This window comes from Lichenostomus cassidix, chromosome 5 (genome assembly GCF_008360975.1).
Source record: "Lichenostomus cassidix isolate B80296 chromosome 5, HeHo_3.0, whole genome shotgun sequence".
In the NCBI taxonomy this organism is placed as follows: domain Eukaryota; kingdom Metazoa; phylum Chordata; class Aves; order Passeriformes; family Meliphagidae; genus Lichenostomus; species Lichenostomus cassidix.
In genome coordinates this window covers 11,519,140-11,533,835 of record NC_139486.1, presented here as the reverse complement: position 1 = coordinate 11,533,835, position 14,696 = coordinate 11,519,140, and the positions used below count along the sequence as shown (strand labels likewise).

The window sequence follows — 14,696 nt, the reverse complement described above, 5'->3', positions numbered from 1 at the left end:
CTGTAGTAACAGGACTATTGTGCAAAAATGGGCAATATGACATTTCCTTGAGCTCTTGCTTCCCCTTGACCAGCAGGTCTCTCTGCAAGGAGCTGACATTGGAAAGGGAGTTGGGAGACTGGGCAAGAAGTGCAGAAGAAGAGCTGCTCCAGGGGCTGGGAAAACTATGCTGCTGTCTGAAATAGAAGCAAATACTCTGGATGTGGTTGGATTAATTTCTGGGGTTCACCATGTGTGTATATATAATGAGCAAGTAATAATCCATGGGGATCTGTGTAGAAGTTTAGGGTCAGCTTTGTGGACTAGGAAAATCAAGAAAATTTGCTTGGGAGAGGCACAAGGAATTTTCATTAATGGAAAGGGTGTGTGGTCCAGCAGAAGGAGAAAGAGTGGGCTGGGATAAGGGAAGGAGGAATCCTGTTAATAGCCACCAGTGCAGCATCTCCGTGTGCAGGCCAAGAGTGTCCCCTGTCAAACATGTGTGCAAAGCTGTTTTCTGGGGCTGCTGAGTCCAGCAGGGGATGGCCCCTTCACAGCCAGCCTTACCCTGCCAGCCACCACCCCTCGTGACTTTCCAAGCAAAAGGGCACTGGGAGCAGCAGCTTTGGCGCAGCATTTCAGGGCTTCATGGGATTACTTATTCACTGTGTTCCTGGAGCTGTTCCAGGCTTCCCAGCTCTGCCACCAGTGTACAAATTCATCAAGTACCCACAAGGCTCGCAATTCCCAGAGGCAAGAGCAGGCTGTAGGAAGGTGATTCATGTTACAAATCAGTGTCTGCGAAGGACCGGCAGGGCTCTGGGAAGATCCTCGTCCCTTCTGCATCCCTAACGCTCGATCAGGGTGATTAAGGCAGCAGCCACACTCTGGATGGATTTCATTGCTGGGGCCATTGGAGGTAAATACATGAATTAGTGCTTGTTGATGAAAGCAGATCGCTGTGCTTCCTTCTTGTTCAGCTAAAGAGCAGGTTTCAATAACAGAGCTGAGAGTCTTTCGATGGGGGCTGCTTGTTAACAGTGTGTTCTTCCTTGTTAAATGGAAAATGTCATCAGAGCAGGTCCACAGAGCTGCTGGACAGGCAGTGCTGCAGCTTGGTCAGCTGAGGTCATTCCTGCAATCTCCTCGGGTCTGATTGCAGTGGCACAGGGTAAAACTCTAATAGGAAGAGACAGAGTGTAATAGGTTTTGTGCGGATACAAACCGGCTTGTATTGCCTGGACAGAGAAACCCTCATGTGTCTGGCATCTAGGGGTCCCAGCAGGCTGCTGGGATGGTGGCTCTGGGGGGCTCAGGGTGTGATTTGTGAGGCAGGAGGGAAGGAAGCACAGTGTTCTTTCAGAACGTCTGAATGAACGACCTTTGCATTATCTTAGCTTAAGATGTATTTGCAGTTGTGGTGATCTCAGTGCAGGCGAGCTACGCAGCAGGCTTTGATCTGCGAGAAAGTAGGTTAGCTGTGTATAAAAAAAGTAACAGGAGAGAAGTGTGATTAAATTCTAGACATTTTTAGAGCATGTTCTGCTCAAACCCATTTTTGTTTTAAACAGCAAAATGTACCCATTGGTCTCATTTCTTTGCTGAAATTTTGTCAGATTTAGTGGAGTATACAAGATAATATATACCAATAAATACCATGAGGAAAGTCTTTGGGTCACCACTGACAGGAAGGTCAGGTAGACCTGCAAGGTGCCTGAGACATCCAGCCCAAGCCTACGTGTCACATCTCACTTTGAGATTTGCTGAAATTGGCATTTTCCCACACCAGGGGCAACCTGTGGTCCTGTCACAGATGTGCTTGCCCTGGGAAGGACCATGCTGAGTTTTACCCTGGGCCCTTTAACTGCTCATCTCCCAGGATGTGCAAATGGGATGAGGTTTGGCATCTCAACAGCATCCAGCCCTGGAGGTGCCTGTTGTGCCTACTGCTTGGGGTGTTGGTGTCCCTGGGGTGTTGGCAGACACTGCTCAGAAGGAGACACTTCACAGGAGAGGAAGATATAACCAGGCCCTCCATGATAGCTTGTCTTTCTCCTCCTGTTTCCCTCCTGACTTCAGAGCACTCTGTGGAAAAGGAAGCCCTGTGGTGGGGCTGGCAACGGGTTGTCCAACCCTGACAGATTAACCAAACCTTCTCTGACACTTCATGTTTGTGGTGGGGCAGAGGTGGTTGTGTTTGTTACTTGGACTCCTTTGCTTTTTTAGCACAGTTTGAGATAGGTCACTTAAGGACAAACTTCTTTTGCAAGGGAACATGGAGAGCTGAAAACAGAGTTTGAACATGGCCATTCACCTTGGCTTTCTGCCCCAGCTCCCACGCAAAGCCAGAGTTTGTGCTGTGACCCCCTGTGAAGGCATCAGCATCGTGTTCTGCCTGGCCATGCAGCAAGAATCTCCCATGGGTGCTCTGGGCACAGGCTCAGCCTGAGGGGATGCAGGCTGTGGAGATCCAGCTGGGACCAGAAAAGTCTTTGCTTGTTGGAAGGCACTTCACTGACCTCAGCGGGTCAGAGAGCGAGATTTTCCATTCTGTCCTCTATGTCCGGCTCAGAGCTTTCCTAGGAGGGATGATGCAACTTCTCACTGTCTGACAGAGGTGGGAGTTTGCCCACAGACACATGTGAGGTACCTGGGCATGGCTTCAGGGCCATCATCCTTCCCCTCAGATGGGACAGCTCCTGGAGTTGGACAGCTTCCCTGCAAGAACTGGGATGGTTTTGGTGAAGAGCATCAAGCAAGTCAAGAGGCAACATAGAAAATAACAGAGTTTCTGTTTAGTAAATTACAGTCTTGTGACCTAGGTCTGTTTTCAGAGTGTCTTGGAGAAAGCATGGCTTAAGCACCTCTGAAAAACAGAAGTCATACCTATTTGAATTCCGTGTAATCATCCAACCTCTGGCTGCCTCAGGCAGCTGCACAAACGTTGTGCATCACCTCTGGGCAATGGATTCTGTGGCCATGGGATAAACTCAGCATCTTCAGCCTGAGAAACAGTGACCTGCTATGGCTCCAGATGGAAAAACCATGAGAGGAACATGCTTAGTGGCTGTGGACACTCAATAACCAGCAAATGTGTCTGGATGTTTTAGGAAGCAGTCTTTCCTAGCTGGTAAAACTGAGCAGGAGGTTGGATTAGACACTTCCTGAAGTCACTTCCGACTTGAATTTTCCTACAGTCTCATGGATGCTTTCTAGCCCTGTAACAGCAGCAGCCTGGGCCATGGCAGGGGATGGGGATTGATGATTCAGGCTGTTGATGACTGAAGGATGATTTGATTCTTATTTCAGGAGTAAAGATTTGGGAAAGGAAAGCTGAGGTTCACCCAGTGGTGGTAGAGCAGCAGAGTCTGCAGCATGACAGGGCTTTTCCACAGCTGGGAGGTTACATGCAGTCCCAGGGCAGATAAAATAATCCCCCTATAGAAGGAACATCCTGTCTCCTTCTCCTTCCAGCTAAAGCAGCTCCTGCAGGGGTCAGGTTACTGAATGAAGCTCAGGTCGTTTAGGGTATGGGGCACTGATGTTCCCAACTCTGCACAAAACAAAGGTCTTTGGGAGTTGCTGTGTGCCCATCCAGTGCATGGACAATGATCCCAGCTTCTCCCTGGCTCTCTCAGCCAAGGGTTTGCCAACAGCTCTCTCCTTGTTTGAATTCAGAGCAACCTGACTTGTGTAGAGACTGTGAGTGATCCATTTCGTGCACTCTGTGTGTATAGGGGATGCTGCAACCTCTGCTCAATACCTGGGAATATCTCAGATAAAGTAGACACAAAAAATTACTCACTAAAATAAAAAGAAGTAATTCACCTGGTTTTGGTATTTATTTTTGTGGCAGCTGGTGCAGTGTTACTCAGCAGGAGTCCCACAGGAAGCCTCTCCTATATGGCTGCTGGTCATTACTGGCCTTCTTTGATTCTGCTGTGCAAACAGGACAAGTGTGGGTCATGCTATCTTAGTCCTGGGCTATTTATATCATCTGACAGTGTGCAGAGCCCTTTTTCCTCAGCCTTTGATAGACTTGGCTGAGCTCCTCAGCTCTGAGAACTTCTTGGAGTGCTTTGTGCCCCTAAGCAGCACAGTTCGTGGCAGGCTGGGTTATTTGGAGGTTTGGGGGATTCACATCTTTGCTGGGAGCAGTGAAAAATTTACTTTTATGGTCTCCTCCCAAGTGGAGATGTTTGGTCCTTACTGGAACCAAGTTGATTGGGAGTCTTTAGGGCTGAAAGAGTCTGTTTTGGACAACCTGCCGTGCTGCTGTCTTTGTATCTTAATGTGTGAACAGGGCGATTTCTCCAGAAGGGAGGTCAGTTCTTGTCAAACACTGACCCAAATCAGCCTTGGTATGTGATCTGCATGAGCCAGAGCTCCTGCCTTCCTGTGTCAGTGCAGTGAGCCAGGATTCAGCTGTACACAGTGGCCTTGTGTCACCAGTGTCTAGTCAGCCCATGGCCATTGCCTCGAAGGTTCAGGAATTCTGGAAACGATGAGAAGTGTCAAATCCTCCCAGCTGGGATGGGGTACTTGGGCCAGGGGACTGCATCTCTGAGGGCAGTACTATCATGCTGAAATGGACTTGTGCTGCTCTTCCTTGGCTGGCAGTGCCATGTTTACTCTGGCTGATGGCCATGAACCTGGGATGGCACAGGTATCCCCAGATGACTTTGTGCATTGTCACTGTCTTCTTGGACCAAAGCCATTGCTTCTTCAAGCCATATTATTGGCTGTGTATTCCCCCTTGCTCTCTCTCTTCCATCATTCTCTCTCCCATCTTGTCCCATTTTCCCTCTTCATTGCTGTTTATCTGGTGTCAGATTTAATGGATGATTTTGAAGAACAAACCTCAGTTTTCTGCAAGGAAGATGCAGTTGGTTATTTTCCTCTGAGTAATGCACTTCGGGATTGTCTCCAGGTGACTCACAACAATGCTGCTGCTTTTCTCCAGAGCATGGGAGAGCTTTCCAGAGCTCTCAAGCAGCCATGTAATCATAGGTGATCATGCCCACAGCAACTAACACTTATTTAAATAGCTTGGGTTTTAATTTTTCTTTTTCAAAGGACTCAGTGAGAGGCAGTTTTCAACAGGTGAGCCACCAGGTGTGCCCTGTATCTCTGACTGCCTGGCTCCCTGAAAGGCTCTTCCAGCACTTGTATGAACTCCATCTCTGTTTAAATAACTCACGTAAATAAATACAGCTCCATCGTCTTCCAGCCTGATTTCCTGTCGATGACTTGGCAGGTGATGCACTGGGAGGAAGTTTGCTGGGCAGCACCTTTATTGCCTGCCAACACTTAGCTCAGAGCTGAGAAATGCAGTGAGGTGAGAGCAGACATGGGGCAAATCTATTTGTTTTTGCAACCAAGAGAAATCCTTGCTGGAGCTCTTAAGCCCTCCTTACTTGCCCCTGAGGCAGTAGCTTTGTCTCGTAGGATTAATACACATCCAACCCCAGCGGCTATTTCCAGGCTCTTGGAGTGAGCGTGGGTGTCGGTGGATGATTGGCAGCTGCCCCCGGGGGCTGGACATCCCTCAGGGGGTGGCATGGTCAGCTGGCCGTGCTGGGCGTGCTCTGCAGCCTCTGCCTTTGCGCACACCCAGCGCTAATCCCTGCCTGACCCCGAATCCGCCCAGCCCTGAGTGAGGTGTCACTGCTGAGCTGCAGCACCACAGCAGCCTGGCAGGACCCCAAAACACCTGTGCTTTTGCTGCTTGCTCTGATTTTGCAGCAGCGCTTGGTGTATGGAGGAAATGCTCTCCAGAGGCTCAGTCCAGCGTGGTGCTGTGGCCCCAGATGCCCCACGAATTCCTCACCCAGATGTGCTTTGCAGGCTTCGGCCAGGACATGTCAGTCCCTGGAGGCAGCAGGAGCACTTCTGTCTTCAGGACAGATTGCTGAGAACCTGTAATGTCTGAGGACCACCCCTCTTTTATAGATATCCCTGTGACTGCTGGTTTTGTTCCTCAATATTTCCAAGTCAAACACAGAAAACCAAAATTGCTCCAGTCTCTCTTGTGTGAGTGGGCATGCCTTGCACCTCACATGAGGGTTCTTGGTTATAGCCCAAAGATGCTTTAGTGGCTAAGAGGAGAGGGGAAACAAATACAGCCCAGTATCTTCCCTTCAGCCTTTGTGGAGCAGTGCTCTCAATGTCTCTCCCTGTCTTATCTTGCTCCATCTCCTTGCTCCTCCTGGATAAGTTTCCCATACTCTGTTTCCTCCTCTGAGTGAGCATTGGTCACACAGAGAAATATGCATTTTTCTCTGTCATTCTTGGCTCAAATGTCATTACTGGAGCTTGAGAAGTCTAGTTCCAAGCATGGCCGGGCTCTGGAGCTATTTTCTGCTATTTCCCTAGTGTCCTTCTGTGATGAGTGATATGGTCTGTTGTGATATATGCTGTTTACCATCTCCAACACATTCTCTGTTTCAGGTGGCCTAAGCACAGCCGTGGGTTATCCACTGGAGACAGTAAAGGTACCTTTTGGAGCTTTATTTCTTGACTATACAACAAAACCAAAGAGGTCCTTTTGTTTTCCTCCTCCTTTTCAGAAAACTATTCACATAACAATGCTTTATGTGTATTACATCTACATATTTCACTGTATTTGGTTTTGCTACCTCCTGAAAAATATTGAATTGTTTGGTGATGTTATTTTAAGGATAATTATGTGGTTTGCTCTTATAGCATTAATTTACTTGTTTTTCAATCTGATATCTCCATTTTAAAGTTGTCCCTGTATTCCTAGGTGAGAATTCAGACTGAGAGCCACTACAGAGGATTTTGGCACTGTGTTCAGGAAACATACAGGACAGAAAAAGTAGGTACTTCTCATCAGAATTGCTGATACCAGTTGCAGATGCCTCTTTTCAGAGAAGCAGAGCTGCCTCTGTCAGTTTTGGGAGGATGGGCATGAGCTACACAAGCATTTTTTGGGAGAGGGGTGAGGGTGAGATTTAGCTTTGCTGATAGCTGCTCTTGAGCAGATGCTTTCCCATGCCATCCACCCTTCAAAGCCACCTTTCTCTGTTTCCCACGAGGTCCGGGGCTTTTACAAAGGTGTGACTGCATCAGTCCTCGCTGTATCGGTGATTTCCTCTGTTTCCTTCGGCACATACAAAAACTTCCTCTGTACCATCTGCAAGCTGCGATACGGGGCTGCAGACGCCAAGCCATCCAAGCTGGATGTTTCCCTGGCCGGAGCTGCTGCCGGCGCAGTCCGGGTAGGTAAACAGCCCACGGGGAAAGCACAACACAGATCTTGTTCACAAACACAGGCGGCTGGAAAAAGCAGGGAGTGTTTTTTCAATCCGGGAGGCGGCGGGGGAGCCTGCGACAAGTCTGGTGGGTTTGTTTTTGCAGGGGAGGTCATGCTCTGCCCGCACTGCCCCTCACTGGTCAGCTCCGTGGCGTGGCTGAGTCCTGCTGGGCAGCTCCTGCTGGATTTGGTTTGGAGAGCCAGAACACTTAGGAACGTGCCATTAAAATGACACAGACCTTGGCAGCAAATGCAGAACAAGGAAGAAAAGACAACATAGGCAGCAAACTTCCCAAGTGGCTGCGACGGTGTGTTTATGTAAGAAAGACGTAACTCTGAGTTAAGCTCAGGTCAGTGCTTTCCCAGCAGCTGCTCAAGCCTGGCACAGCACCACTGCAGAAATGGGCAGAGCACAGTGCTGCCTTGCCAGGATTTAAAACTCAACGGGGTACCACTGAGAAGTGATGCTGCCTGGCAAACATGTGGGATCCTGGGACAGGGAGGTGAGGCTGAGTCCAGGAGCAGTTTCCCACAGGCAGAGGAGGGTGAGCATCCAGAGGTGCTGTGAGTGTTGTGTGGAGCTCCCCCCATCATACTGATAGCATTTCTGGGCAGAAATGTATGCCAGGTCACAATCCTCTTACAGAGCAGCCCAGAGGGTCAGGTTTCTAGGTGCTTCCTAGCACTCAGTGACTCAACATGGGCTAACTTTTTCACAGTCTTGGTGGTCTTGGTTCAAATACAGATACAAATAAGAGCCCTGGTGTGTGCTTCCCTATAGCTGGGGACATTCCTTTTGCATGCCCATCCAGTTCAGCAGGTAGTTACAGGTATTTAATATCCTGTGCTGATTTCTGCCTTGCCTTCCTCTCTGCCCAGTGCAGCTCACACGTGTTCTGCTGCTGCTGGGAGGAGGCTGGAACTTGCTGGAACTTGCAGGCAACATTACTGCCTGAAAAGCTGGGAGACAAGAATTTACAGGAGGGAGATCAAACCACTGGTTCAGTGTGAAGGGTTAAAATACCATTCTCTGGTTTTGCAGGTTGTGTTGACAAACCCCAGCGAAGTGGCCAAAGTTCGGATGCAGACTCAGAGGGACCCTCACCCTTCCATCGCACATCAGCCTGATTCCAAGCCAAAGTACCGAGGGACTCTGCACTGCCTGAAGGTTATCATCAAGGAGGAAGGTTTTGGGGGTCTCTACAAGGGCTGTTCTGCATTACTCTGCAGGGATTGCTCTGCTTCTGCACTATATTTCCTTTCCTATTCTGCTCTGTGCGACTGGCTCACACCAGCTGGGAGAAATAAACCAGGTAAATATTGGAAAGCATCTGGTATCACCTGCAAAAATGGCTTATTTAGTCCCACTCTAAGAGGGAAACCAGGCTCTGGGCAAACATCAGCCAGTCCTATAAAACCTCACCCAGATCTTTGTGAGGGGTTGCTGTGTGTGCTGGTTTTGGCCCCAGGCCCAGGTGCCAACAGCCTGCATGCAAGGTCTTCAATGGCACAACCTTGTCCTTGAGCAGCTCCTCCTGCTCGTCCTGCAGGAGGGGTTTTTACCACACACTCTGGTGCCTCCAATGTGGATATGAAATCCTGTTAAGGCAGAAATAGGATAGCTAGAAATTAAATGTGGGCAAAACCCCTGGGAGCCATCATGGAGCTCAGATTAGAGTCAGTCAAGAGCTTGAATATAAAGTAAAGACACTTCAGGTTCTTAGTTGTGATTTGGCTCCAAAAAGCAACATCCACTTTGAGAAAAAACTGAATAGGTAGCATTCAGCAAAGAGCATCTCCCTGAGAATTATTAAAATAAATAGATCCATCTGAAGAGGGTGTGAGTGCTCTCAGGCTGTACCTGTATTGTATGGTGTTAAAAGCATCACATGTGCTAAAATGAGTATTCTGTGAGATCGCTGGAAACACACAACTGCAAGAGCTGGACAAAATCAGTGCTGAAAAACATGCAAGTTACCAAAGTTTGTTGACAAATCTGAGATGCTTGTAGCTGGATGAGATGCAAGTGAACTGCCTTTCCTTTCACTCTCTCCTGCAGGTTTCCTGGTCGTGCTACTTTCTGGTGGTTTTGCTGGAGTCCTGGCTTGGGGATTAGCCACTCCCATGGATGTCATCAAATCACGCATGCAAACAGATGAATTGGACCAGCAGAAGTACAAAGGCCTGATCCACTGTGTGAGGGAAAGTGTGAGAAAGGAGGGTGTAAAAGTGCTTTTCAAAGGACTGGGTTTAAACTGTGTTCGTGCCTTTCCCGTGAACATGGTAGTGTTTGTAACATATGAAGGTGTACTGAGATTCACAGATCATTATATAAACAAAAAATAGCTTGTTCCACTCTGTCCAAAGTGTATTTTTTTGGTAAGACAATATCCACAAACAACCGTTGAATTGATGGACAGCGTAAGAAGCATGGACATTTCAGCACAAAGCTGATGACTGAGGGCTTTTTTTATTCTTATAGGATTACAAACTCATCAGAGAGCCTTGGATTCATATACAACCTCCCTTTTATCTCATTAAAGTATTTAGACTGTAGCTGCTGCTTAGGCCCTTGAAACATTTGTGAATTTTTATGTTCTAACAAGCTGTTTGTCTGATCAGGGGTTTTGGTAAATCACATCATTTTGTTTTCTACTGGCACAGAAAATAATCCTCACAACCAAAGGAAGAGCTGGGGGCAGTTTGTGTAAGATTTAACACTCTCCAGCATGTGCTCTTTACATGCAATGCCTGCACCACATTCACCGAGTGACTTACATATTTGTGCTTCAGGCTGCAACTTCCCCTTCCCAGCAGTAATTTTCGCAAAGTGCTCTACAATTATATCCCCTTGGCAGCAGCTGAACCAGGAATGTCCTTTCTTTTCCCCGTTGCTCTGTAATGAGTGGCAGACATGGTCTGTTTACGTAACTGTGCTAATGGTCTCTCTGCAGCTTGGCCAGGCTTGGGCTCCTGGCAGGTACGTGATTGTCTCCAAGCCCTACACAGCATCATCATCAGCTCTCTCCCGCAGGATGTGGAGCAGCTTGGCACAGCTTTGGAGGCAATCTGTTCTCATCCTGGAGCGAGGGTAGGAATAGATGCAAAGCCTCTTTGCTTCTCAAAGGAAAGGCTGCCATAAAATCTGTGTGCTGCCGGGGTTAGGCGAGTTAAAGGAGAGTTGCAGAGTTGTGGAGCATAATCGAGATTTCCAACTTTTAAAAGTGCTTACTCTTCTCCCTTTAAATAGCACTGTTAGGAGCAGCCAAATGTATTTTGCCAAGGGTGCATTTTGAAAGAATTTCTTTGTCATCTTCCTGTTGCATCTATTTCATTACTTTTCTTTTAATGAACAAGTCAGTTAAAAAACCAACGCCCGTGCTATTGCTTCAGAAGGAAAACCCCTGAACTCAGAAATATTAGTTTGCTCCCCCTGCCTCAGGGGCCAAGTGTATGCTTCTGTTTTAATTCCTGGATGATGACACTTGAAGCATTCTGGATCCAACGCCTCATATTCTGAGAAAAATGTATTTATTGGAGGGAAAGGGGAATATTGTATTTTAAGAGGAGTTCTCACATTGAGGACTATTCTGGTCAGCAGCCACTCTCAACAGTTGATGGCATGGTTTTGACTACACTGACACAGGTTTTGCAGCAGACAGGACTTGTCAGCTGTCTTGGATGCACAGAAAGAACAAGAAGTTTAAAGATTTCAGATGCTCCTAGACAAGAACAAAGGGAACCTTTTCTATCCCAGAAAGAGACCACTGAAAAGCTCAACTGTCCTCCTGTCATGGGTCTGAGATAGGACATTGCCAGGAGGACGCTCGAAAAGAGGGCAACCAGACTCCAAGCTTCAAGTTGCAAAAAAAGTGATTCAATTACCTAACAGAATTGGAGGATAAATGCAAGGCAAAAATAAACTTTTCATACATTATTTTGTTCACTCCCCCCCTCCCTCTTACAAACCCATAGTATTCACCCCCTTTCCTCCTTTACAATCAACAAGCTGGGTAGGGGGCAGGGTGTGGGGTCTCTTTTCAGTCCACAGAGCAAATTCTCAAATTTATTCATCACTACAATTCTTCTACTACAAACACTCTTTATCTCTACTTGTTTCTCTCTCTCTCCAGACAGTTTTCTCTCTCACCCCCACCCTCTTAAGAAGCAGTCTCTGCACTCACTCTCCCCTTTCCTCTTCCCAAACCAGCAACACAGACAGGGGGCAGGGTGAGAGGGGCTCTCTGGTCAGTTCAATCAAGGAGAAGGGGTCTCTACTTAGTCACGGGGTCTTTTCCCACGAGAGACAGTCCTTTGAGAACTTCTTTGGCATGGGTCCGATCTCACGAGCAACATCCCGCCCAAATCCTGCTGCTTTGTGAGTCTTTTTGTCCATAAGGTACTGTGCAGACTCTCCTGAGCCAAGGCCAGGCTGCTTCCATGCCAGGAGCAAGGCCTTTCTCTCCCAGTCAAGGCCTTTTGCAGTTTTAACTCTTAGATGAGACTCCCACTGGTTCACAGTCTTTTCCAGGCATCCACCTGCTCCTCTGGAGTGAGCTGTGGGTGGATTTCTGCATCCTTATGGACTCCATGGGCTGCAGGAGAAACCTCTTGCTCCCCCATAGCTTCCACCACGTCTAGCAGAAAGTTTCAGCTCCAGTGCCAGAAGCACTGGAGCACCTCTTTCTCCCCCCTTCTTCACTGACCTTGGCAATCTCCATGCTGTTCTCCCTCACATATTTTCACCTCCACCTCCTCCTCCTCCAACTACAAAGAAGTGAAAGAAGTGCGCGCCTGCTTTGTTTTGATTTCTTCTTAAATGTTTTCACAGAGGTGTAACCAGCACCTCCAATTGGCCCAAACTTGGCCGGCAGCATGTCCATCACCTTCAGAGCCATCAGAGATTGGCTCTGCTGGACTTGATGCAAAAACTTCCAGAAATTGCACTCAGGACACACAGGAGCCATCTTTGTGCCACTCCCCACCCCTCAGACACCTCCCCAGGCCTACTACAGCAGCTTCTGAGGGGTCCTAATTTCTCCAAGATGTTAAAAATACTTTACTGATGTTTTGGGCCAATCAAAACCACCACACCTCCTGAAATCTAAGCCTTCAGCTAGCCTTTTAAACACATTCACAGCCATACTATCAAACAAACATCTTGGCTCTCTCACGGGTCTAACCAGCCCTTGTGGCTGATCCAAGAGCTGTGCTAAGAGACCAGCTGGTGCACAGTATGTCACCTTAACGGGAGTGAAATGAATGACCCAACACTGAACTGGATTCTCTCCAAAATGCTTTTGGGACCAGCAACCTACCACCCTAGTTACAGCTTTGGATGTCAGCATCAAACTTCCTTTAGTCAGAAAATCCTTAGACTGGAAGATTTAATGAAGTCCTTGAAATTTGGAATTCCTCTTAAGATAGCTCTTAAGAGCCTACTGCCCTCACCTCTTTCTAACAAGGGATGCATTTAACTGGGCAGTGATTTATCTGTGCTCTGCCTGGATTTTTGGAATCATACTCCTTTATGCCATGTTATTCTCAGCCAACCTTGCTCTCAGGCATTACATCCTCTCAACAGAGACAGTGAAAGAATGCCTGCAGAACAGACTAAACAAACTGCAAATAACTGCAGAACATTTATTTTTAGGCAGCGCCGATACCATCCATGGCGAGCCCAAAGTTTGATTATTAAATCTTTCCCAGCATGCTCACACACTCACATAACTAAAAATGTCTCGTCCTGTGGGTGTAACTGAAATACAGCTGATTTCAAGGGAGAAGAATTACAGAGGAACTGTAAATATGAGTGGGAATAACTGCAGAAGCCAGTGCAAGGAGCTGAGAACTCTTAAGCCTCAAGGTACTCACTGCCCTGTATTAGCAAGCTCTCATGTCGTCTGAACAAATGCTACAGGACAAGCAAATTGTATCCCCAGGCAGCTTATTTCAGGAAGATAAGGGCTCTGCAATCCATCCTGTTCACAACCCTTTACTGGGAAAAAGATCAGCCCAGTGCGTGGGTGACAACCTGCTTTATAGGAAGAACTCCCAGCTGATACAAACACCACCAGGTACAGGAACTGACTGCATGAGTACGGTAAACAGAGGCACACAGATATGAACCCAGTTTTGTTTACTGACAGGACACTTATGTGCTTCACTACACACACCCCAAGCTGGGTGCTCAGCTTCTGGTTTTCAGCACTTGACTGCTTTATTTTCTGATTTGTATTACCTTGACCTTTAGCTACTCTAATGATCACAGAACTATTTATTTTGATAAATTAGCTAACTGAAGGTCAGCCAACAGAAGGAAGGTACCACATTTGCTGTGCTGATATTAGGTTTACTTTGCTATAGGGACTGCAGCTTGTTGCATCAATGATTTCTTTCAGCAACAAAGTTGGTGGCCTTGAGAAAAAGGAAATTCTTAGAAGGCACAATCAGGATCAGGTTCCTGCTTGCTCTGACAATGCTCATGAATATCCAGGTAGGTTTCAGCATTCCTCTTGGTGACTGTGGAAGAGCTGTGGGAAGCTCAGAATCTGTGCTTTTGCACAGAAATTGTGAGCACCATGTTTTCACTTTAGCACCAGTTTTATACCAAACCTACTGAGGTGTCCCTGTGAAGAGTTCTCATTGACTGTCTCCCATCCCAGAGCTGGCTGCTGTGCACAGGGACATGCAACATCAGTCTGGCTTGTGACCAGGCCATCTCTGGACAACTGACCCTCACCAGCTCGCTCTGGGAGCAGTCTGAAGTCTACCTGGAAGGGGTTCTAAAGCAACCTGCCTCAGTACTTCAAAACAAGGACCACCTACAGCAGATGACAAATCAACACCTATAAAGGTAGGAAGAGAGATCAAAAATAAAGTGTAAATTAAGGCTTTTAAAATAACAATAAAAAAGTAAAACCAAATAAGTTTGATACAGACTTTTATCTACATTTTTATTACAGTGAGATGAAAAAAATGAGCAAATTGAGGATAATGCAATGAACTTTGCCTGATAACATTTCAGCGTGCTTTTGGAAACTGCCTTGTCTTGACTTTTAAATGTCTCTGGGACATGAACTGTAATTAACAGATTCAGGAACTCACCAAGACTCCTTTGAGAAACTGTACCATTTCAGAGGCATGTTGGTCTGAATTTATCAGAGGACTTGAAAACAGTGTTTTTTAAGCAAACAAATACTAAATAGTTTTGCCATCACTTTCCTTTCTAGAACTTTCAAAACATACTTCAATTGTTGTTGTAGAAGAACACAACTGCTTATCTAGAATAGAACATGGTACTGCTTCTCCCACAGCATATTTCCTTTTGCTGAATAACAAAATGAATTCTTAGCTAATGAAATAAATCTAGCAGGAAAAATCTGCATATACTATTTTAAACAAGAAATTCGCACTGTAAATATTTAAAAGCACTTTTAAA

General features: G+C 46.9%; 1 protein-coding gene across 1 annotated transcript; it reads left to right on the top strand.

Annotated features, from left to right (window-relative positions):
• The first annotated feature begins 628 nt into the window (after nt 1-628).
• Nucleotides 629-9,604, top strand: SLC25A47 (solute carrier family 25 member 47). Its single transcript, XM_085061376.1, has 6 exons — nt 629-898; nt 6,430-6,473; nt 6,746-6,817; nt 7,038-7,220; nt 8,298-8,568; nt 9,315-9,604. The coding sequence occupies exons 1-6, from the start codon at nt 871-873 to the stop codon at nt 9,599-9,601; spliced, it is 885 nt and encodes a 294-aa protein (XP_084917502.1). The 5' UTR covers nt 629-870; the 3' UTR covers nt 9,602-9,604.
• Nucleotides 9,605-14,696: the final 5,092 nt, after the last annotated feature.